Source organism: Oncorhynchus mykiss, chromosome 23, assembly GCF_057628025.1.
Source record: "Oncorhynchus mykiss isolate SJ-2025 chromosome 23, ASM5762802v1, whole genome shotgun sequence".
Classification (NCBI taxonomy): domain Eukaryota; kingdom Metazoa; phylum Chordata; class Actinopteri; order Salmoniformes; family Salmonidae; genus Oncorhynchus; species Oncorhynchus mykiss.
In genome coordinates, this window is record NC_143044.1 from 34,025,017 (window position 1) to 34,049,817 (window position 24,801).

The 24,801-nt window shown below is 41.7% G+C and overlaps 1 protein-coding gene across 1 annotated transcript in view; it reads left to right on the forward strand.

Moving 5' to 3' along the window:
• The window catches only part of LOC110503119 (vinculin), a 78,474-nt gene that overhangs the window by 34,500 nt on the left and 19,173 nt on the right, over nucleotides 1-24,801 (forward strand). The window contains exons 2-10 of the mRNA XM_036960509.2: nucleotides 877-947; nucleotides 4,176-4,326; nucleotides 5,281-5,389; nucleotides 5,754-5,876; nucleotides 10,461-10,621; nucleotides 18,150-18,240; nucleotides 20,321-20,468; nucleotides 24,027-24,180; nucleotides 24,337-24,512. Of these exons, the coding sequence (XP_036816404.2) occupies nucleotides 877-947; nucleotides 4,176-4,326; nucleotides 5,281-5,389; nucleotides 5,754-5,876; nucleotides 10,461-10,621; nucleotides 18,150-18,240; nucleotides 20,321-20,468; nucleotides 24,027-24,180; nucleotides 24,337-24,512 (1,184 nt within the window). The remainder of the gene's footprint in view (nucleotides 1-876; nucleotides 948-4,175; nucleotides 4,327-5,280; nucleotides 5,390-5,753; nucleotides 5,877-10,460; nucleotides 10,622-18,149; nucleotides 18,241-20,320; nucleotides 20,469-24,026; nucleotides 24,181-24,336; nucleotides 24,513-24,801) is intronic.

The window sequence follows — 24,801 nt, forward strand, 5'->3', positions numbered from 1 at the left end:
AGTTGTAGCCCCATAGGCTATTGACGTGGTCAGGAAATACTCATGAACATACTACAAATTGTAGAACATAATTTTGTTAAGTTTATTATGCAACTTCATTATAATTTCCCTTTGTATCAAAGTTCCCAAAGTTCCTTACTTTTAGATACACCAGTGTAGCTGTGGTCGTAGTATCAAGTTGAAGTCGTGGTGCTTGTTAACCGGAGTTGTAGTGGGCATGTTAACATTTTGTTGAATATGATCCTCTGTGTGTGTGTGTGTGTGTGTGTGTGAGTGAGAGAGACGGGATCAGTCAGCCAACAAGCCCCATCTGAATCAGACATTAACAGCCTCGCTTGCAGAGCGAGCTCGAAGCTCAGGGCTCAGTTGTCTATCGGGTCGGGGAGAGACTAATAGACAATAACTGACACCGAGGCATTCCCTCCCTGTCCGTCGGTTTGAACATCTGCAATAAGAAACTACTCCTCTCTGTAATTGACAAATAGATTTTCCTCTGTCTTCTATGAATGGTTTTGATCATTCCTTGTGTGAGTGTGAGGTCATACTGGGAGAAATGAGTCATAGTAGCCATGTGTGAGAGAGAAGAGGCATTCAGCTGTTTTACACATTACTTTGTGTGTGTGTGTTGCCCTGGCTCTCCTCCAGTGACCTGCTTGTTGAGACAATTGTTTATATCATCGTTGACTAACAAGATGTGACAATACATGATTAAAGACAACAAGGAAGATCAAAGGTTCTGGGATTATCGGACCGAGATGCTCAATGAAGACACTCCATTATTAACTAATATAAAAGTGATTACTTAGTCTATAGGAGTGTCCAGGAAACTGGCCCTACAGCATGTGGTAATGTGCTCTTCCTGTGTTTCTGTTCTAGGTGGGGAAAGACACTGTCCAGACTACAGAGGACCAGATAATGAAGAGAGATATGCCTCCAGCTTTCATCAAGTAAGTACACAAAGAACAACTCTCCTCGATTCTCAGCCCTCAAACTTTTTCACCTTATTTATTATTTACCAATCTATCCAATTTAGTCATTAGTTAACGATGATGAGTATGAACTTCTGTACTCTCTCTTTGTCCTGTTCTCTCCCTCTCTGCTATCTGCTGCAGACAGTAATGGCTGCTTGCACCCAGGCCAGCACGCAAAGGTCAGAGATGGCATGTTAAGTGCCTCAGAGTCACAGCCCTGCCCTCCCTGGTCTATTATAAATACTGTCTTAGATTGTGTCCCAAATGGCACCCTACTCCCTATATAGTGCACTTTTGACCAGGGGTGCTGCCTGCTACTGCTAGTGAGTTGCTGGCTGCCTCATAGGCTACTATTTTCCCATGGAGGGACTCTAGTGAAACAGGAAGGAACACTGTTAGGTTTCTATATGGTCTTCCTTCCTGGACAGCTGCTCTTGCACAACCTCGACCAAAGCTAAGCCCCTAGTGAAGACATGCTGTTAAAATGTATTTTCAGACAGTAGTTTTCTTTGGACGTATTGATTCAATCTACGCTCAGTGGCCAGTTTATTAGGTCCACCACCCCGTTCACGAAAATGGTTCACTCCTATTGACAGTGAGTCACGTGGGCATCAATGCGTTTGATTGAATGGTAGAATGGGCAAAACGAGTGACCTAAGCAACATTGAGGGTGGTATGATCGTTCGTGCCAGGCGCACCAGTTCCAGTATCTCACAAATGGCCCGCCTCCTGGGCTTTACATGCACGACAGTGTCTAGAGTTTACTGAGAATGGTGCAACAAACAAAAAACATCCAGTCAGTGGCAGTCCTATGTGTGAAAACAGCTCGTTGATGAGAGGTTGAAGGAGAATGGCAACAGGCGGGCCACAAACTGACAAATATCGGCACAGTACAACAGTGGTGTGCAGAATGTTGGCTGGGTGTTTTGGGTGGTTTGATCTGGTACCTAATAAACTGGCCACTGAGTCTATATTACCTTTTTATCATTTTAAACAGTAATCTAACGATAAGTCACTCCCTGAATAAATTAATAAAGAAGGATATTAATCTTTCCTCCTCCAGTATCTCCCTCCTGAGATCTCTTCCTACTCCACTCGATCTAGCAATAATCTGTAGCCCAGCTGCTTTGCTGTGACTCTGCGATCCCTTCTTAGCCTTTACACCCTCGCCCCCTCCGTCTATAACTCAGTAATACAATAGGGGCTGACTGGGTCACGACGGGGTCACGGGACGCCCAACAAGTTCACGTATGAAAAGCAATTGGCAGGCGTAGGTCATAGAGGTCACGGAGGCGCCCTGGACCCATTTGGCACCTTGAAGTCACATCGTCACCATGTCTTCATCCATCAGATACAAATGCTGGAATGTGTCTCCTTAACTATATATATCTCCTTCACTATAATTAGCGTGTGCATTGATCCTGGTCTGGTCCAGTAATGTAGCATAGCATGGGGTTGGCTGCTGAAGGACAGTGCTGGCTGCACTAACGTAACATACATAATATTATACTGAACAAATATAAACGCAACATGTAAAGTGTTGGTCCCATCATTCATGAGCTGAAATAAAAGATCACAGAAATGTTCCATTCCAAAAAGCTTATTTCTCTCAAATTTCGTGCACAAATTTTGAGCATTTTTTCCTTTGCCAAGATAATCCATCCACCTGACAGGTGTGGAATATCAAGGAGCTGATTAAACAGCATGATCATTACACAGATTCCCCTTGTGCTGCGGACAATAAAAGGCCGCTCTTAAATGTGCTTTTTTTGTCACACAACACAATGCCAAGTTTTAAGGGAGCGTGCAATTGGCATGCTGACTGCAGGAATGTCCACGAGAGCTGTTGCCAGAGAATTGAATGTTAATTTCTCTACCATAAGCCGGCAGTACGTCCAACCGACCTCACAACTGCAGATCACGTTTAACCACGCCAGCCTAGGACCTCCACATCCGGCTTCTTCACCTTCAGGATCGTTTGAGACCAGCCACCCTGACAACCGATGAAACTGAGGAGTATTTCTGTCTGTAATAACGCCCTTTTGTGGTGAAAAACTCATTGCAATTGGCTGGGCCTGGCTCCTAGTGGGTGGGCTTGTCTCCCAAGTGGGTGGGCCTATGCCCAGTCGTGTGAAATCCATAGATTAGGACCTAATCAATTGACTGATTCCCTTATATAAACTGTAACTCAGTAAAACTGTTGAAATGGATGCATGTTGCGTTGAAATTTTTGTTCAGTGTCGATGCATTAATAAAACATAATATATGCTTTGATCTAAAGTGACTTACAGTTGAGTGCATACATTTTATATGTGACCCCAGTGGGAATCGAACACATGGCCCTGGCGTTGCCTACACTACAAACTACACACAGACACCGCCAGCATGCAAGTGTCACTTCCCAGCACTCTTCCTGTTTTAATATGCACATACATTACCAGTTACCACAGGCTTTAAGAGACCAGCGACAATTCTGCCTCAGCTATAATGGAAACTCAAACTGAACTTCTCTAGTCTGGCCCTTCCTGCAAACACAGTGCCTTGCCTTCCAGCACTGTGGGGGGGACGAATAATGCTAGTTCCCTATTAAACAGAGGAGAAGAGTGTTTGGCCCGCAGGCTTTAGTGGGAAGTCGGGATTCTGTGGGAATTGGAACATGTCTGTCTTTGGCTTGTTGCCTGTTTCTGTGCATCGTACCGTGGGGTTGGAGGTTCGATGATATATATGAGGCTTGAGCTATGATATCGAGCCTGCCTGTGTTTCGCTAACTAAAAGGTTTCTTAAATATACTGCATCTCCTCTGCAGCAGCAGTACACACCCGAGGCCATTTTCATGAAACCTGCTCAGGGATGCTATAGTGTGAGATATATTGTGAGACTAATAGAAGCTCTTCATATTGACAACAGGCTTCATCTGCTTGCCTTGCAATATATGACTGGAGGCGGTATACTGATTTAGAACGTGAGAAAGTAGTTGTGTTTAAAACATGAAAGAGCGTTTCGTTTTTCTTTGTCGTCAAGTCAGCAGTTCCACCTAGACACACTGCTGCTATGTATATACACTTTTATCCATGGTCACTTTTAACAACAGGAGATTGGCCCTACTGCCCTGGTGCCCTACTGGCTTTTGGAGACCCTAAATGATCTATGTTACATTATTGTTTAGTGGTATTGTTTTCCACTGTTCCTCTTTCCCTCTCTCAGGGTGGAGACTGCATGCACCAAGCTGGTGCAGGCAGCATCTATGTTGAAAACAGACCCTTACTCCGTTCCCGCTCGAGATTACCTCATCGACGGCTCCCGGGGCATCCTCTCTGGCACATCGGACCTGCTGCTGACCTTCGACGAGGCTGAGGTACCGTCAAGTACAGCACCATAGGTTCTGGGAGCAGTTTAATCTCACCCTCAAACTGAACTTCTTCTAAACCCCATTAATTACACACAGGCATAACCTGCCGCCCATCCTTGGCCATGCTCAAAATGTATTCCGGGACGAATGTGTGTTATTACAACACAGCACAGCTCAGCTGAGAAGGCTAGAGCTAGTGTCTTAAACCAGGTAGCCGTAACATCCATCCAACCCCATCCATACTCTCTCCCCGGGGGTGAAAATCACCAGCCATCAGCTCTCATCAGGCGGTAGCAGCAGCCAGGGCGACTCGGCAGTCAGCACAGACAAGCTGTTTTATCTGTTCATGCGGCTGAAACTCAGGGACAGTAGCACAATCCAGTGTAGAGACATAGAATCGGGTGCATTTTGGGACTGAGCCAGGTAAGTTGTTCATAAAGCAGCACTGGGACTAGATCAGGAGAGCCGTACAGTAACCACACACACACACACACACACACACACACACACACACACACACACACACACAACAACACACAGCTGGTCTGGAGCTGAATGAGCAGGACAAAGAGACAGGAATGTCAGTAGCACAGCATTAATATCCAGTCTAAATAGCTAGACAAAATACTGTACCAACAAATAATTAGGGTTTACTTTATTGTCCTGAGGGGAAATTTGTCTTGGACATTTAAGTCCAAGATAGCGTTTATGTAATATGACGTTAGCATAATCACTCTGAAAGAATCACCTTCACCTTCAGAATCACATCATAATAAGAAGTCTTTAGTCAATGAAGATGGAGTTTAGAGTCCAAGAATGAAAGGTCTTGCTTGAAACACTAGTCTAAAAAGTTGAATCTGACTTCAAATCAGATTTCCAAATCTAATTTCCACACCAAACTGGGTTACCAAGACAATGCAGATTATTGATCCTGTTTCGTGTTGTTCTGATCAATTGCAGGTTCGTAAAATCATTCGCGTCTGCAAAGGTATCCTGGAGTACCTAACCGTGGCAGAGGTGGTGGAATCTATGGAGGACCTGATCACATACACAAAGAACCTGGGTCCAGGTCAGTCCCTTCATAGTTACATTTGCATAGGTGTTACAATCAAAACCACATACTTTAGTTACCAATACCTGGCTACTGAGATGATATAATGCATAATAACAATAATATATGCTTTATCCATAAATGTTTGACATTACTTTTTAAATTGTATTTTGCATTTTAAAATGTATACAGACAAACAGGTAGAGGGAAAAACACAAGCTGATCCTGCATCAATCACACCTCAACACCCTATGCTCCTGACATGATGACCTGATGTTGACTTGAAGTTCTCTGTATGGATGGCATGTTGACAGGAAGTGGAAATTACGCGAGAGAAACACGTTATATAACCAACCGATCCTTTGTTGTTGTTCCTGTCCAGGGATGACAAAGATGGCAAAGATGATTGACGAGCGACAGCAGGAGCTGACCCACCAGGAACACCGCGTGATGCTGGTCAACTCCATGAACACAGTCAAAGAGCTGCTCCCTGTACTCATCTCAGGTGAGCCTCTATTCTACTCTTCCACTGAACACATTCAAAGAGCTGCTCCCTGTACTCATCTCAGGTGAGCCTCTATTCTACTCTTCCACTGAACACATTCAAAGAGCTGCTGCCTGTACTCATCTCAGGTGAGCTTCTACTCTATTCTATTGAACACAAAGAGCTGCTGCCTGTACTCATCTCAGGTGAGCTTCTATTCTACTCTTCTATTGAACACAGTCAAAGAGCTGCTCCCTGTACTCATCTCAGGTGAGCCTCTATTCTACTCTTCCACTGAACACATTCAAAGAGCTGCTGCCTGTACTCATCTCAGGTGAGCCTCTATTCTACTATATCTATTGAACACATTCAAAGAGCTGCTCCCTGTACTCATCTCAGGTGAGCTTCTACTCTATTCTATTGAACACAAAGAGCTGCTCCCTGTACTCATCTCAGGTGAGCTTCTACTCTATTCTATTGAACACAAAGAGCTGCTCCCTGTACTCATCTCAGGTGAGCTTCTATTCTACTATATCTATTGAACACATTCAAAGAGCTGCTCCCTGTACTCATCTCAGGTGAGCTTCTACTCTATTCTATTGAACACAAAGAGCTGCTCCCTGTACTCATCTCAGGTGAGCTTCTATTCTACTCTTCCACTGAACACATTCAAAGAGCTGCTCCCTGTACTCATCTCAGGTGAGCTTCTACTCTATTCTATTGAACACAAAGAGCTGCTCCCTGTACTCATCTCAGGTGAGCTTCTATTCTACTCTTCCACTGAACACATTCAAAGAGCTGCTCCCTGTACTCATCTCAGGTGAGCTTCTACTCTATTCTATTGAACACAAAGAGCTGCTCCCTGTACTCATCTCAGGTGAGCTTCTATTCTACTCTTCTATTGAACACATTCAAAGAGCTGCTCCCTGTACTCATCTCAGGTGAGATTCTATTCTACTCTATTCTATTGCACACAAGGAGCTGCTGCCTGTACTCATCTCAGGTGAGATTCTATTCTACTCTATTCTATTGCACACAAGGAGCTGCTGCCTGTACTCCTCTCAGGTGAGCTTATTTTCTATTGAACACATTCAAAGAGCTGCTCCCTGTACTCATCTCAGGAGCGCTTCTATTCTACTCTATTCTTTTGAACACAAAGAATTGCTACCTGTACTCCTCTCAGGTGAGCTTCTATTCAACTATGTTCTATTGAACACAGTCAAAGAGCTGCTCCCTGTACTCATCTCAGATGAGCTTCTATTCTACTCTATTCTGTTGAACACAAAGAGCTGCTGCCTGTACTGTATGATAGTAATGCACACATCTTTACTGTGTGTGTGTGTGTGTGTGTGTGTATATACAGTTGAAGTCGGAAGTTTACATAAACTGGTTTTAATGAGTCCAACCTAAGTGTTTCAACCACTCCACAAATTTCTTGTTAACAAACTATAGTTTTGGCAAGTCAGTTAGGACATCTACTTTGTGCAATTGTTAACAGACAGATCATTTACTTATAAATCACTGTATCACATTTCAAGTGGGTCAGAAGTTTACATACACTAAGTTGACTGTGCTTTTAAACAGCTTAGAAAATTCCCCAAAATGATGTCATGGCTTCAGAAGCTTCTGATAGGCTATTTGACATAATTTGAGTTAATTGGAGGTGTACCTGTGGATGTATTTCAAGGCCTACCTTCAAACTCAGTGCCTCTTTGCTTGACATCATGGGAAAATCAAAAGAAATCAGCCGAGACCTTAGAAAAAAAATTGTAGACCTCCACAAGTCTGGTTCATCCTTGGGAGCAATTTCCAAACGCCTGAAGGTACCACGTTCATCTGTACAAACAATAGTACGCAAGTATAAACACCATGGGACCACGCAGACGTCATACCGCTCAGGAAGGAGACGCGTTCTGTCTCCTAGAGATGAATGTACTTTGGTGCGAAAAGTTCAAATCAATCCCAGAACAACAGCAAAGGACCTTGTGAAAATGCTGGAGGAAACAGGTGCAAAGGTATCTATATCCACAGTAAAACGAGTCCTATATCGACATAACCTGAAAGGCCGCTCAGCAAGGAAGAAGCCACAGCTCCAAAACCGCCATAAAAAAAAGCCAGACTACGGTTTGCAACTGCACATGGGGACAAAGATCATACTTTTTGGAGAAATGTCCTTTGGTCTGATGAAACAAAAAAATAACTGTTTGGCCATAATGACCATTGTAATGTTTGGATGAAAAATACAAAACATAGAAACTGAACATAAGAATGCCTCCCCCCCCCCCCCTTGTCACACCGTGGCCTAACCAAAATAGAGAATTAAAGCCTCTCTATGGCCAGGGCGTGACAGTGCTTTGCTGCAGGAGGGACTGGTGCACTTCACAAAATAGATGGCATCATGAGGAGGACAATTATGTGGATATCTTGAAGCAACATCTCATCATCAGTCAGGAAGTTAAAGCTTGGTCGCAAATGGGTCTTCCAAATGGACAATGACCCCAAGCATACTTTCAAAGTTGTGGCAAAAAAGGTCAACAAAGTCAAGGTATTGGAGTGGCCATCACAATGCCCTGACCTCAATCCTACAGAACATTTGTGGGCAGAACTGAAAAAGAGTGTGCGAGCAAGAAGGCCTACAAACCTGACTCAGTTACACCAGCTCTTTCAGGAGGAATGGGCCAAAATTCATCTAACTTATTGTGGGAAGCTTGTGGAAGGCTATCCGAAACGTTTGACCCAAGTTAAACAGTTTAAAGGCAATGCTACCAAATACTAATTGAGTGTTTGTAAACTTCTGACCCACTGGGAATATGATGAAAGAAATAAAACCTGAAATAAATCATTCTCTCTACTATTATTCTGACATTTCACATTCTTAAAATAAAGTGGTGATCCTAACTGACATTAGACATGGAATGTTTACTTGGATTAAATGTCAAGATTTGTGAAAAACTGAGTTTAAATGTACTTGGCTAAGGTGTATGTAAACCTCCGACTTCAACTGTATATATAAGGACAAGAAGGCCTAGTCCTATAGAGACAGAGAGAGATATCCCGGTGGCATGTTTCCAACACCGAGATGCATTTCTTTATCCTTGTCAGATAGGCTACTACTGCTATACAGATTTAGGCTAATTTGTTCATTTCGAACATATAAAGAGGAGCGTTATATTGTTAGATTAAAGGAATAACTCTGGTAGGCCTAAAACATTCTTCCTCACCTCAAGTTCAATTGTCGGAGGCCGTTGGAGCGCCAATGCGCACTGCTTTCATAGTCCTGCAGTAGCTAAAGCGTATAATAGCCACAACACACCAAACCTTCACAACATTTTCTAAACTTTATTAGGGTAATGTCAAAAGTAAAACAAGCCATTGCTTATAGGGAAAAGACAAAGAGGTTATTAAATTGCGGCATAACAATACGTTTATTTTTACATCTCGGCCTGATTTTGTTTTTTCATAGTTTGAATGTAACATAGTAATTATATTATATTGCGGCAAACATGCAGTTTGTAACTTAATTTGGCCAATGAAAATGTCTCAACAGAATGAAGCAAAATACTTTTACAAACACTACATGACCAAAAGTATGTGGACACTCATCGAACAACTCGAACATCGTCTAACATCTTATTCCATAATCATGGAACAAATCTACTAATTTGAGCAGGTGTCCACATACTTTTGGTGATGTAGTGTATTTAAAAAGCTGGTTTAAACCCACAAGTTTTGAACAGGCTATATTGAAGCAATTAGACCTCTCAACAAAGGTTAGTCCCTATACCGTAGGCTACTGAACAAATGACACCAATAAGCTAATGATCTTTCTTTTACAACATACCTACTTATAACCTATCTTAAACGAAATACCGAGCAAAATATTTTAAAAACAGTTTGAACTTAATTTAGCCATTCAAAAATGTCTCAACAGAATGAAACCAAACACTTTTTGCATATGTAGAGAACTGGTTTGGATTCATATAAAAGCTTAAAATAATGATAAATCAAATTATATATTAATAAATAGGAAAATAAATAAAATACAAGTTTGAAAATTGCGTCAAACCTGAAGAGTTGGCCGCACAATTGTTCTTATCATCTTTGCCCATTACAATATTAAAACTTGTCCCCATGGAAATTCCCCTTCTCGGCTTCTTTTCATTATACTCTTTCTCTAACTTTCATTTTACTTCAATGAAAAATGCATCCATCTTCACAATCAACAGTAGACTAGGCCAAGGCTTCTCTCACTCACTCTCTCGCTCTCCTTAGCAGCAGGTGCATGTTAGGTGAGAGGCCAGAATCAGTTTCAGCTGGCTGACACAGATAACAAGCTCACGCAGTTCTCATCAACCACCTTTAAATTTACAGAGTTCCTATCGGTAAATCAATTTCAATTGTACATACCCGAGAGCCATGGCAATTATATCATCTCGAACCCGATCCGAGACAAAATTTAGGACCCGGACCCGCTCAGGTCAGATCTCGGAATATCAAGGACTGTTGGACCTGTGAAGACCTCAAGTTCAGTTCCCTATACTTTCGACTATACTGCAAGTAACTAAGTGCTTGTTACTGATGGTCATTGTTGTGGTGTTACTATAGGTATCAAGATCTTTGTGACGACCAAGACGTCCGGCAGCCAGGGAGTAGAGGAGTCTCTGAAGAACAGGAACTTCACCTTCGAGAAGATGAGCGCTGAGATCAACGAGATAATTAGGGTGCTGCAGCTCACTTCCTGGGACGAAGACTCCTGGGCCAATAAGGTATGTAGCTAGCTAGAACCACACCCTCAGGGTTGTCTTGGCCACTAGTGGGTGAAGTTGCTCCTAGGTACTGATCTTGGGTCAGTTGTGCATTGTCCCCCCTAACAGTTAATGTTAGAATTGGGGGAAAGATGCTGTACCTGGGAGAAACTTCACCCCAGAGCTTGTTTTTGGCCCGGTCTCTCCCACACGCACACACCTCGACCCTCGAGAGCTGCTTGTCTTAGGCAGTGAAATCGCTTTGCCCAGTCACTCGCTCATTGCACCGGCTAAAGAAAGCTATGTTTTTTTTGTCCAGTATGAGTTCGTATGAATCTAGACTCAAATGAAAGGCTTAAAGCAAAGCAGTGACTGTCTGGGCCAAAGCTTGGTCTGCTCAACACCCACGTGCGCTCACATGCACTATACGCTGTGCGCTCGCGTACATGTAGAGACTCCCAGAATGTTGTGGGAGTAGAGTGCACCGCAGCCTGGACAGGTTTAAGTGTGATGCCCATTTACTGTTCATTGTTAGTAAAACAAAAAAAAAAAAAGGTTAATTTTGGATAAGCCTATTTTGAGGTGGTTGATTGTCTAAAATGGCCATTTGTTACATTGCTATTTTAAGATTGCTTGAGGAAACAGGCACAGGGTCCTAATTTCCATTTAAGCAGGCTCTCTCTCTCTATCTATATCTCTCTCTCTCTTTTTCTATCTATGTCTCTCTCTTATATATATATATATATATATATAGTGCCTTGCGAAAGTATTCGGCCCCCTTGAACTAGAGACATACCCCAAGCGACTTACAGCTGTAATCGCAGCAAAAGGTGGCGCTACAAAGTATTAACTTAAGGGAGCTGAATAATTTTGCACGCCCAATTTTTCAGTTTTTGATATGTTAAAAAAGTTTGAAATATCCAATACATGTCGTTCCACTTCATGATTGTGTCCCACTTGTTGTTGATTCTTCACAAAAAAATACAGTTTTATATCTTTATGTTTGAAGCCTGAAATGTGGCAAAAGGTGGCAAAGTTCAAGGGGGCCGAATACTTTCGCAAGGCACTGTATATATATGGTCCAGACAACTTTTGGGGTATTTCACATTTTTGAGAATCTTACCCCAAACAGCAAATCACTTCCTCATCCTTGTTGTATGGGGGCCCCGAAAAAACATGAAAAAAGGCTCCAAAATCACCCAAAAACATATTTTTAGAAACGTCAAAGCTCTTTGTATAGTGATGCAGGTCTTTAGATATTGTACACATGAAATTGTGTAATTCTGAATCAATGTCATATTCTGTTTTGCGCGACTCTTGAATTTTCCCCTATCCAGCTGTTCCATTCTCTGTGTAGCCTGCTGCTACAGGTAACTGACAAAATAAAGGAAACACCCGTATAAGATTAAGGCAGCCCCCCCGTACCTCTCTGATTCAGTGGGGTTGGGTTAAATCGAAAGACACGTTTCATTCAGTTATACAACTGACTAGGTATCCCCCAAAGTGTCTTAATAGGGCATTTGTCTACCAGAACAGCTTCAACGCTCCTTAGCATAGATTCTACAAGTGTCTGGAACTTCCTGTGTGGAAGCACCCCATGCTTTCAATATACTTTGTATCCCTCATTTATTCAAGTGTTTCCTTTATTTTGGCAGTTAACATTAGAATGGACAGGGAGGTGCGAATATATTTCAGAATGACACGATTTCATCTAAAGACGTGCATCACTATACTGAGAGCATATCTGTTTCTGAAAGGAAGTATTTGGGTGTTTTTGGAGTCTTTGTTCTTGTTTTTTCAGGGCCCCCAAAACAAGTGAAATTACAAAAATGTGTCTAAACCCTTCTACAACAAAAAATTGAGATTTGGTTGTAAAAAAATAACTTCTCCTTTAACTCTTTCTGACCACCACTCTGCCTGCTTAGCATGCCCAGTCAGTCTCAACAGACTGTATTTCTTTCCCATGTCACCCCACTCTCCACTCTGAATGACTTCTTCTTTACTAAGCTTCTTACTATTTTTACGTTGCCCCTTTTTTCCCGTTGGTCTTGGTCGGTATGTCTGGTTAAACATTTGTATTTGTTTTGTTCTTCCTTTCTTTTTACCACCCCCCCCCCCCCCCCCCCCTTCCTCCCTGTAGAAGGTAAGCCTACCTTTTTCGCCCCCTACCTACCTTGTTGTGCATTCGGACGCAGCATGTTTCATAGCTAGAGTTGCAAGATTCCTGGAACTTTCTCGAAATTCCCTGGTTTTCCCGAAATCTCAGTTGGAGGATTCCTGGAATCAGCAGGGAAACAGCAGGAAAGCCGAAATCCTCCAAACAGGATTTCTTGAAAACCAAGGAATTTATTGAACTGTCCAGGAATTTTGCAACCTTACTGATAGCTCTCAGTTTGTGTGCTGACATGATGATGATGATGATGACGATGACAGTTTGTGCCATGTGGTTGTCCATGTGTGCTTTTGTGTAGTAGATCCGTGCTAAGGTAAAACTATGAGTGCTACTGTAGTAGATACGCTATCTAGGTGAGTGTGAGAGATGTTGCCTTATGCTAGATGCAGCATAAGCAATGCTAATGGAATGGAATTACACATATGGGAAAAATGTGCAGCAAGTTCTAAAAATGTTCGCAGTTGTTTTACTTTTCTTTAAAGGGATACTTCAGGATTTTGGCAATGAGGCCCTTCGTCTACTTTCCCAGAGTCAGGTGAACTCGTGGATATCATTTTTATGTCTCTGCATGCAGTTTGAAGGTAGTGGCTAGCTAGCTCTAGCACAATTGCTGACTAGCATTAGCGCAATGACTAGCATGCTAGCAGATACCTATAGACTTCCAGTCATTGTGCTAATGCTAGTTAGCATTGGCTCGCAAAACTACCTTGTAACTTCCTTCATACTGGACACAGAAACAAAATTGGTATCCACAAGTTCTTCTGACTCTGGGGAAGTAGATAAAGGGCCTCATTGCAAAAATCCCTAAAATATCTCTTGAACTTGTTAAAGATGTTTTTCTTGATTTTCTTGGGGGGGGGGGGGGGGGGGGGGGGGTTGTTTTTGCAAGTTTGACATAACACATAAACAGCTGACCTGAGTGCCCTTCTCCTATAGATGCCAGTAGTAGGATGTGCTTTAGGTGTCTTATTGATCCATAGCACTATGGAGTCATGTAAAACAGATATTTTATTCAACGTTCAAGTCAGATTAGGGGCCAGTTTCTGGAACACAGGTTAAGACTATTCCTGGACTTACAAGTACTTTCAAATGAGATTCTTCATTGAACATGCTTTTTAGTCCAGGTTTATTTTGGGCTTAGTCAGGCTATGGGAAACTGTCCTTAGGCAGTGTAAATTAATCCTGATCTGTGTAGTAATGGTGTACATATCTTGCACTATATTTTTACCCATGGGAGAATGGCACTCAAATCATCAAGTGGTCAAAAGAATTGACTGATTACAGGACTACGCTAGTGTCAGTGTGTAAAAACAGTGGTCCTTTGCTCACATATCTAGCTAGCTAGGTTCCTTAAATGATCTAATGTCCTCTCACCTTACATGATCCCCAATACTAATAATCCCCAACGCAAGGAACTCTCACTGGATGGATGGAGTGTACTGTTAGAGAGTGTGTGTTTTCTTGTGTTGTGAAAGAATTGGTTTGTCATACCACCTGTCCACTTCTCAGGCTGGCTTCATCACTTGGTAAAGTAAACCTTGGATGCATTCCAAATTGCACACTATTCCCTATATAGTGCCCTACTTTTGACCTGGGAATATAGGGAAGCTAGGGTGCCATTTGCGACATAGTCATAGGGACATCATTCCTCACCTTATTGTTTAACTTCATGGTTTTTTAAAAATCTATTTGTTTTTATTTCACCATTTGAGTGACTTCTTGACTTTGCTCATTATTCCGTTTTTAAAGGTAGACTCAGCAAAAATGACTTCGCCACTAGCAGCACCAGAGATATTGAGATGCAACACTTTGCTCTCACATAGCCACACACAATACCGGCGCATGTGCACGGGCTCGCTTCACACTGTATACAGCGTGGTAGCCAGGGCACCAAAACAGCAGAGAAGTTGAGTCTCGCGCACTCAGGGAGCAGTTGTTGTTCTTGTTCAAGGGCAGAACACACAATTATGTGTTAGAACCATCGACCTTTCGGTTACTAGCCCAACTCTCTAAACCGCTAGGCTAATATTAGTTCAGTGATGCAGTAGAGACTAGACAGTAGATGTACAGTATTAATATAGCATAGATCTGTATTGTTCCTGAAGGACAAATGCCAAGGCTTTAATCTCATGGGTGGTGGTATCAGAGAGAACAGTCACTTGTGGATGTCCTTTATGGAGTAAAACATAATAATAAACTGAAGGCCATTCAAAGGATATACAAGAACACTAGCCTATCACTCAACCAATGTCCTGTGTGGCTCAGTTGATAGAGCATGGTGCTTGTAATGCCAGGGTTGTGGGTTTGATTCTCATGGGAAAGCAGTATGAAAATATATGCACTCACCTCTGGAAGTCACTCTGGATAAGCGCATTGGCTAAAAAGTCAAATGTAACCATCACCCTTTGTCTCTCACTCTGCCACATGATGTGTAGAATTTCAACGCCATCTCTTGACTTGGACAAATTGTTATATTTCCTCCGATTGAGGTACAATGTCACAGTCAATTTGGCTTTTTATGATGTGAAACAACACCCCACACCCATATTGACGGTTGTGTCCCATATGACACCCTAGTACACTGAACGTACTAAACATTAAGAACGCCTGCTCTTTCCAGCCCCTGCTCAAACATCTTTTTATGCTTTGTTTTACTATTGACAGTTACAGCTGATTTCGGGATTGTATACCGATTCACTTCAGTCTCTGAATTGTTTAATCTAACTTTTTGCCGACAACTCCTGATATCAGGGCATAAAAACAACAATTTGTGACCTGCATTAGCCTAGTTAGTGCGCATGTACGCCCAGCTATGTCCTGTCCCGAGCTTGTTTTCCCTGGCTAAACTATCTGAACTATGCAAGGTTTCGTTTTCATTGTCAGGCTTCATAAATACTGCACCCTTAAATTCAAAACTCCTTTGCTAGTTATACAAGCATGCAACTAAGAAATAAGCTGGAAAGAAACTTGAAAATGATTTATTGTTTTGTTGAATAGTCATGCCTGGTTTGAGCCATCTGTCGTGTCGTAAGACTAAGGTGGCGAAGGATATCATTGCTACTTAACGCGGATCTAAGTTCAGTTTTGAGATCCACCGACGACATTGGCATAGGTGGACGTTTCTGACTGGTCTTGGAACTGTGATAACAGGCAGCCTTGCCCCGCTTGGGTCAATGACATACGTAGTGATTTTGCCAACACAGCCAGATATGTAAACAGTCTTGTACCCTTAACCTTTTTTAAAATTGACTATAGTATTTGTTGACTAAATCTGATTTTGTTAGTGTAATGAGTAATCCAGGACTGTCACGAGTTAATTGACACAAGAAAACAATACAGAGTGCCAGTGGCTACAATGAATGGCTAAATGACTCATCCTCAGCACTGTGGCTCTGGTCAAAAGTAGTGCACTATATAGGGATAAGGTTCCATTTGGGACTCGACAAAAGAATGGAAAGTGATTTGATTTGAACAGCATGTGCACTTTTACAGTTCTGTCTTGCTGTCAGAGGTTAACCTTGCATTTGAGGTACAGATGTGTGTGTGTGACAGCTTTTTGCAGGTTTGTTGTGTGTACTGTAATGGTAGTAATCATGAAGATGACATGTCTTTTCCCTATGTAACTATGTAACGTCATGATCCGTGTGTTCATCTGTGTGAATGTCGAGCTCATCAGTCATCATCACATTAATGAATTCCCCAAGCAGGCAAATGCTGTTACTGTATGAGATCACTATTCCAACCCTGTTCAAACTCCAAACACATGCTGGAATATCTGGCTCATTGACAGATAAACCATTAGCTGACTCAGAAGACATACAGTAAACTACAGAGGGGTTACCCTAAAAAGGAATTATCATTAGGGACATTACCTAATTTTAGACATTGCACAAATTATTTGAACAAATCTTTGTGTATGTGAAATTGTGACCTTGGAACTATAAGTTTCTGTCTGAAGTTTTGGTCAAAAATGTGTTATTCACAGAGTTGCTCTTTAGATGGTCCTTTTAAATGTATTTATTTTTGTCAAGTTACTATAAGAAAAATGACATCTGAAAGTTCTATCTGCGCAAACACCTTTTAACTTTGTGCTGTAAGGTTCTATCTGCAATCCAATCACACAATGCTGAGCTGTCAATCACAAATAATTGTATGTAAGATTATATACTTATTAAGTCATGAAAAAGGAAGACCTCACAAAACAGTTCTGAGATCTGGGACTTCAAAAATATTAATTATCTCAAAACTATACATTTTGCATATAGAACCTTATAGCCCAAAGTTCTTGATTATTCATATAAGTTCTGGTCTTCTTTTTCAATTACTTTGATTTTTTTCACCACTTTTTCAGAAGAATGGCCATAATGTAACCTCTTTATGGTAAAAATAATTAAATACAGGTGCCTTAAAATAGGGTTTTCCAAATGCGGTCCTGGGGCCACCCTGAGTGCACATTATGTTTTTTCCCCCTAGCACTACACAGCTGATTCAAATAATCAACGGTTGATGATGAGTTGGGTTATTTGAATCAGCTGTGTAGTGCTAGAACAAAAAAAACATAGACCTGGGGGGGACTGAGTTTTGGAAACCCAGTCTTAGAGCATGTTTTAGGCCCTTAGTGGAGACATTGCTGTTTTTGTCTTTTCATCTTGTTCTATATAAATATGAAAACCTCCATGGAAAGGGTATTTCCCAAAAAGTACAAACTTAACACATTTTATCGATTAATTCCAAGTAGTTTACCGACTTTGGGTGTCAGAGACCAGAAAATTATATCAGTTTACTCATCGAGTGCTAAGCTTCAGCAATGTTGCTAGTTCTCCATAGAATATAGCGTATTTGCCATTTGAGAGAACTATTGCTTTAACAAATGTGTGATGACCATAAGAAAGAAGGAAGGGTACTTTTATTTATTTAATCATTAAATGTTTATACTTTTCTATTGAAATATAAATAATTTTAACATTCTCTGCCAGATAAAATCTTATGGCTGATCCCAGATTGGCATTTCAGAGCCATAAGGTTCTATCTGCGATTGCACTCCCCTAAAATAACTGATTTACAAATGTCTTAGGAATTTGATACTCTGTACTTTATGTATCTTTAAGCTGAGTGTCTTAATGGTTTATGGAAGAACAATTCACTACAAGACAGTTCTGAGATCTGGGATATGAAAACTTTGATGCTCAATATCTCAGAACTATGCTTTGCACAGATAGAACCTTATAGTCCCAAGGTCTCAAAATGCTGTAATACAAAGTCTTAATTGTAGTCAATCAATCTTTTTCAAATGTGTATTTTTGGGGAGGTTCTAGACTGGAAGGTTCTTTGTTATTCATCCATGTTATCTATTTAACCCTGTTGTTGACACTAAAGGATACAGAGGCCATGAAGAGAGCTCTGGCACTCATCGACTCTAAGATGACCCAGGCCAAGAGCTGGCTGAGGGATCCCAATGCCCAACAAGGTAAAAGAGACTGGTCTTTCCAGTGGCTTAATGTACCAGGGCCGTGTTCATTAGGGCAGTGGTTTTCAAACCTCTCCTTGAGGACCCCCAGACATGAAACTATTTTGTTGTAGTGTGAACTAGCTCACCATATTCATGTAATCAAGGGCTTGATTATTAATTAACAAGTAGAATTAGGTGTGCTAGTTCTGGAATAATTCATATATACAGTTGAAGTCGGAAGTTTACATACACTTAGGTTGGAGTCATTAAAACTCGTTTTTCAACCACTCCACAAATTTCTTGTTAACAAACTATAGTTTTGGCAAGTTCGGTTAGGACATCTACTTTGTGCATGACAAGTCATTTTTCCAACAATTGTTTACAAACAGATTATTTCACTTATAATTCACTGCATCACAATTCCAGTGGATCAGAATTTTACATACACTAAGTTGACTTTTAAGTTGGCTTTTAAACAGCTTGGAAAATTCCAGAAAATGCTGTTATGGCTTTAGAAGCTTCTGATAGGCTAATTGACATAATTTGAGTCAATTGGAGGTGTACCTGTGGATGTATTTCAAGGCCTACCTTCAATCTCAGTGCCTCTTTGCTTGACATCATGGGAAAATCAAAATAAATCAGCTAAGACCTCAGGAAAAAAATGTGTAGACCTCCACAAGTCTGGTTTATCATTGGGAGCAATTTCCAAACGCCTGAAGGTACCATGTTCATCTGTACAAACAATAGTACGCAAGTATAAACACCATGGGACCACGCAGCTGTCACACCTCTCAGGAGGAGACACGTTCTTTCTCCTAGAGATGAATGTACTCTGTGGCAAAAGTGCAAATCAATCCCAGAACAACAGCAAAGGACCTTGTGAAGATGCTGGAGGATACAGGTACAAAAGTATCTATATACACAGTAAAACGAGTGCTATATTGACATAACCTAAAAGGCCGCTCAGCAAGGAAGAAGCCACTGCTCCAAAACCGCCATAAAAAGCCAGACTATGGTTTGCAACTGCACATGGGGACAAAGATCGTACTTGTTGGAGAAATGTCCTCTGGTCTGTTGAAACAAAAATATAACTGTTTGGCCATAATGACCATCGTTATGTTTGGAGGAAAAAGAGGGAGGCTTGCAAGCCGAAGAACACCATCCCAACCGTGACACACTGGGGTGGCAGCATCATGTTGTGGTGGTGCTTTGCTGCAGGTGGGACTGGTGCACTTCACAAAATAGATGGCGTCATGAGGAAAGAAACTTATTTGGATATACTGAAGCAACATCTCAAGACATCAGTCAGGAAGTTAAATCTTGGTCGCAAATGGGTCTTCCAAATGGACAATGACCCCAAGCATACTTCCAAAGTTGTGGCAAAATGGCTTAAGAACAACAAAGTCAAGGTATTGGAGTGGCCATCACAAAACCCTGACCTCAATCCTATAGAACATTTGTGGGAAGAACTGAAAAAGAGTGTGCGAGCAAGGAGGCCTACAAACCTGACTCAGTTACAGCAGCTCTGTCAGGAGGAATGGACCAAAATTCACCCAACTTATTGTGGGAAGCTTGTGGAAGGCTACCAGAAACGTTTGACCCAAGTTAATCAATTTAAAGGCAATGTTACCAAATACTAATTGAGTGTATGTAAACTTCTGAACCACTGTGAATGTGGTGAAAGAAAATACATCTGAAATAATTAATTCTCTCTACATGTCACATTCTAACAAGAATATAGTGGTGATCCAAACTGACCTAAGACAGGGCATTATTACTGGGATTAAATGTCAGGAATTGTGAAAAACTGAGTTTAAATGTATTTGGTATGGTGTATGTAAACTTCCGACTTCAACTGTATATGGAACGGCTGGGGGTCCCCGAGGAGACGGTTGAAAACCTCTGCATTTGTGCAGTCTGTAGCGCAATGTTTTTTAATAAAAAAATAAAACAATCTGTTTTATTGGAGTGTATGTAGTTCCTCCCTGTATCAGTCTGTTTTCTTCTGATTGACGCCAATTGAACAATGCAGTTGTCCTTTTTCTCTATGTTGTAAGTAACATTTGTCTTGCCGTGGTCTCTGTCTCCTGGTGATCAGGGGATGCAGGAGAACAGGCCATCCGTCAGATCCTGGATGAGGCTGGAAAGGTGGGAGAGCTGTGTGCTGGGAAGGAGCGGAGGGATATCCTGGGCACTGCCAAAACTCTGGGCCAGATCACTGACCTGGTGTCTGAGATGAGGGCCAGGTACAGTACATATACAGTAATAATATATGCCGTTTATCAGATGCTTTTATCCAAGGCGGCATACAGTCATGCGTGCATACATTTTATTTATGGGTGACCCCGGGAACCAAACCCACAATCCTAGCATTGCAAGTGCCATGCTCTACCAATTAACCACATTCTTCACATTTTGCTGCCTTAAAGTTAATTTAAATAAATGATTACATTTGATATTTTTCCTATCCACAAGCTATTCCACATTTCCAAAATGTAAGAAAAACTATTGGGAAAAAATGACGAAAAAATACAAATTGAGGATGCATTGATTGTGTATGACTGCACACCCAATAGTTAATACTTGGTGGAAGCACCTTTAGCAGCCATAACAGTTATGAATAATTTTGAATACGATTTTACCAACCTTGCACAACTCTTAGGGCAACGTATCCATTGTTTTTGTAAACATTTCTCAAGCTCATGTAAATGGTGTGAAATGGCTAGCTATTTAGCAGTGCAAGCTAGTTTGCGTTTCAATCGGTAATGTCACTGGCTCTGAGAACTTGAAGTAGTTGTTTCCCTTGCTCTGCAAGGGCTGTGGCTTGGTTGCTGAAGAGAAGGAGTTCAAAGGGGGGTGAGTGTATCTGGTGTAAAATGGCTAGCTAGTTAGTGGTGTGTGCTAATTTACCCAGTGACTACAAAGCTACAGGCGTCCTTCCTGACTCAGTTGCCGGAGAGGAAGAAAACCGCTCAGTGAATTCACCAAGAAGCCAATCATGACTTTAAAACAGAGTTTAATGGCTGTGATAGGAGAAACTGAGGATGGATCAACGACATTTGTAGTCACTCCACAATACTAACCTAAATGACAGAGTGAAAAGAAGGAAGCCTGTACAGAATAAAAAATATTCCAAAACATGCATCCTGTTTGTAATAAGGCACTAAAGTAAATCTGCAGAAAAATATATATAGGGAATGGGATACCATTTGAAACACAGCCTGTGATCAATCAGTGGGAAAAAGTAACCTACAAGGTGGTAAGCTTATTACAGGGGATTATAGTGTGTTAGACTGTAACTGATTCCCCTCCGATCAGATCTCACAGTGGCTGGGGACATGCACTGAGTCATGCTGCCAGATTAAAAGCAGCTTTCCTCACTTAATGCATAATCTGGTTAAACTCCCGGCCTGAATGAGTTACTGTCTGCTGTTAACTGGAAAGGCCTCTGGAAGTGGAGACACTAAGATCGGAAAAAATGACATTATTGTTCAAGTATTTCATCCCATATGAGATAGTGAACAGGAAGTTAAACAGCAGGAGGGCAAGAGGTACAGAACATGTTAGTCAATTAAATATTTCCTCAGTCAGTTTTGTTGAGTTTTCTGTCTTTCCATCAGAATGAAGATTTCCTTTTCCACATGCAGGTATAGTTCCCTAAGCAGGTTGATGTTTATTGTCATCAGCTGCAAAGTCTAAATGTGCTATATTGTAAAAATTCATGAAAAAACTAAAATTAGTTTTTAATTTAATTTAAGGTTAGGCATTAGAGTTAGCAGTATGGTTAAGGCTGGGGTTAAGAATAGTAAAACAACACATTTCATTGCACTTATTTGGATTGTATGACTTTGTGGCTGTGCTAGCTAGTGACCACTGCAGAGCTGACTCCAGTTCCAGATTCATGACGATGAATGCCAACCTGCTTTCCACACATTAACCCAGTTATTCCAGGAATCAGTAGGGAATAAGCAGGGATTGCTCGGGCTGGGATTCCTGAAAAACCTGTCGTGTTTTTAGTATCATTAAATGTGAAGAATCAAGGGATATCCTTGTCTCATCGCACACTAGCGACTCCTGTGGTGGGCTGGGCACAGTGCACGCTGACCAGGTCGCTAGAGGCACGGTGTTTCCTCTGACACATTGGTGCGGCTGGCTTCCGGGTTGGATGCACGCTGTGTTAAGAAGCCCGTACGGGAGTTGTAGCAATGAGACACGATAGTAACTACTAAAAACAATTGGGTACTATGAAATTGGGGCGAAAAAAGGAGGAAATATTTAAAATAAAATAGAAATGTTCTCATAGACTAGATGCTTTGTCGATATGCTTGTTCTAGGTTTACGTAATTTCTTGCTGCTGTTGATAATGGGATATGTAGGAGGGTGAGCCGGTCAAGGATCGATTCAGACAAGGTGGTCTATTGTATGACAAGTGACAGTTTAATTATGAGTAAAGATATCTGGTACAACGTATACGGGCCCATTTCATTCGGTTCTTAAGGAACCAGCAGAAAAGAAGCCCCGATAACAGAGTGCATGTATGTTATATACAGTACAGAAAGTAGGTTGAGTCTAGAAGTTCTGGTCTTCTGGTTGGTCCTGTTGGGCCGTCCGTCATCCCTCTGAGTCTTGTCGTCCCGTTCCTTGTCACACAATGTTCAGCTAAGAAGGAGATTAGGTGTGTGCGCTGTCCTCAGTCACACAATGTTCGGCTAGAAAGGAGATTAGGTGTGTGCGCTGGTTTCTGCAAGTCAAGGCTGTCTCTTCCTCCCAATGTGTGGGTGTATGTCTTATCTGTGTGTCCTCGGCAGTTAGTGTGTGTGCTGTGTGTGTGGGTGTGGGAGCTATCCTGTATGGGACCTAACATGTTTTACTGTGAAAATACGTTGTCTCAGTTATAGCAATGTAATAGCAGTAGGCTGGTCACCTGCATAAGAAATAGCACTTCCTTACACTGCAGACAAGTAATTATACGTCTAAGATTTGCTCTTATTCTGTAGGGATCGATAGTCTCAGAGTTGAACCATTTCCAGCCGTCTAGCCAATGTTCCACGTGGTATAGTCTTGTCCTTTGGTAGAGTTGTAGTTTAAACCACTTCACATACCAGCGTCACCCGGCATGTTTTGGTCTCAGAAATTCAACCATTTGCAACCTTAGCTTACACCCGGGTTTGCGTGGTCTGGTGTGAATTTCATCAGGAGTGGGTTTTATACGTTTCAATCAAAAATGGCAGTCCATGACGCCTAATGTGATGTCTGGGCTCACGGGGGTGTTGCCACTGACTAGTTAATCTTTATATGAAAATCCATACTCTCATTTAGAAGGTCACATTACATCTTTTCACAAATTGTCATATTTAATCACATACTTTTCACAATATTTTGATGTAAACCTGACAGCTGGGAAATGTACACTTTAAGAGATACCTTTTATTTATGTTTCCTGTCTTTCATGAGATCACCAAATGAAACACACTCCTCATAACTGTCCCTTAAGTGTCCACGGACCATTCCCACATTCTCAAAAGTATAAATGGTTTAATTCTCACATTTTGGTGATTTAGGAGTTTGGCCAAGTGAAGGCCTTTGTTCTCTCTTTGTGCTCTCTCCCTCTCTTTCTGAATGACCAGGGTCTCTTCCAGGAATTTATGACCTGAGATAACAAAACCTGGGTTTAGGAGAGTGAGTGAGGGGGGAGGGGGGCACGATCTACCCCCAGAAAGTGCCACGTCATGACACCTGTGAACTTTGTGAACGTTTCTGGAATTTTACAACCAACTGATGTTCTGTGTTGTCATTCTCTCCAGGGGTCAGGGGGCATCTCCTGCAGCCATGCAGAAGGCCCAACAGGTCTCCCAGGGCCTGGACATTCTCACTGGAAAGGTGGAGAACGCAGCCCGGAAATTGGAGGCCATGACCAACTCCAAACAGGTCATCGCCAAGAAGATCGACGCTGCTCAGGTAGGATATCTGATTGATTCGATAATTGATTGATGATAGGATAAAAGTAAAACACAAAACCCAGAGGGTCGCACACAAAAGCATTAAACAGAAATGTGTCTTCCATGTTGTTGGGCAGGTTGTCTTATGTTGACCACTAACCCTGTGCCCCTGCAGAACTGGCTCGCAGACCCCAACGGTGGTCCTGAGGGAGAGGAGAACATCCGAGCCATCCTGACTGAGGCCAAGAAGATCGCTGACATGTGTGAAGACCCCAAGGAGAGAGATGACATCCTAAGGTCCATCGGAGAGATGGCTGCTCTCACCGCCAAGCTCTCTGAGCTCCGGAGACAGTAAGTCACACATTGGATATGCTATGGAAATAGTTGTTGGTTGCATTCCTTAAAAAATTAACAATGCAGAATTCAGAAGACTTCAAAGAAGAGTGTTCAAAACACTTCCAATGTAAAATATTGAGTTCCGCAGGGTTCGGTTCTTGGGCAATTATTGTTCTCACTGTACATGTATCCCTTGGTGATGTAATTCTTTAGAGGTTGAATCACATTTTGTTTTCATGATAGATAGAAGTCCACAAATCGTAATCAACGTCATTTCATTTTTATTTAGCTTTCCCTAAAATAA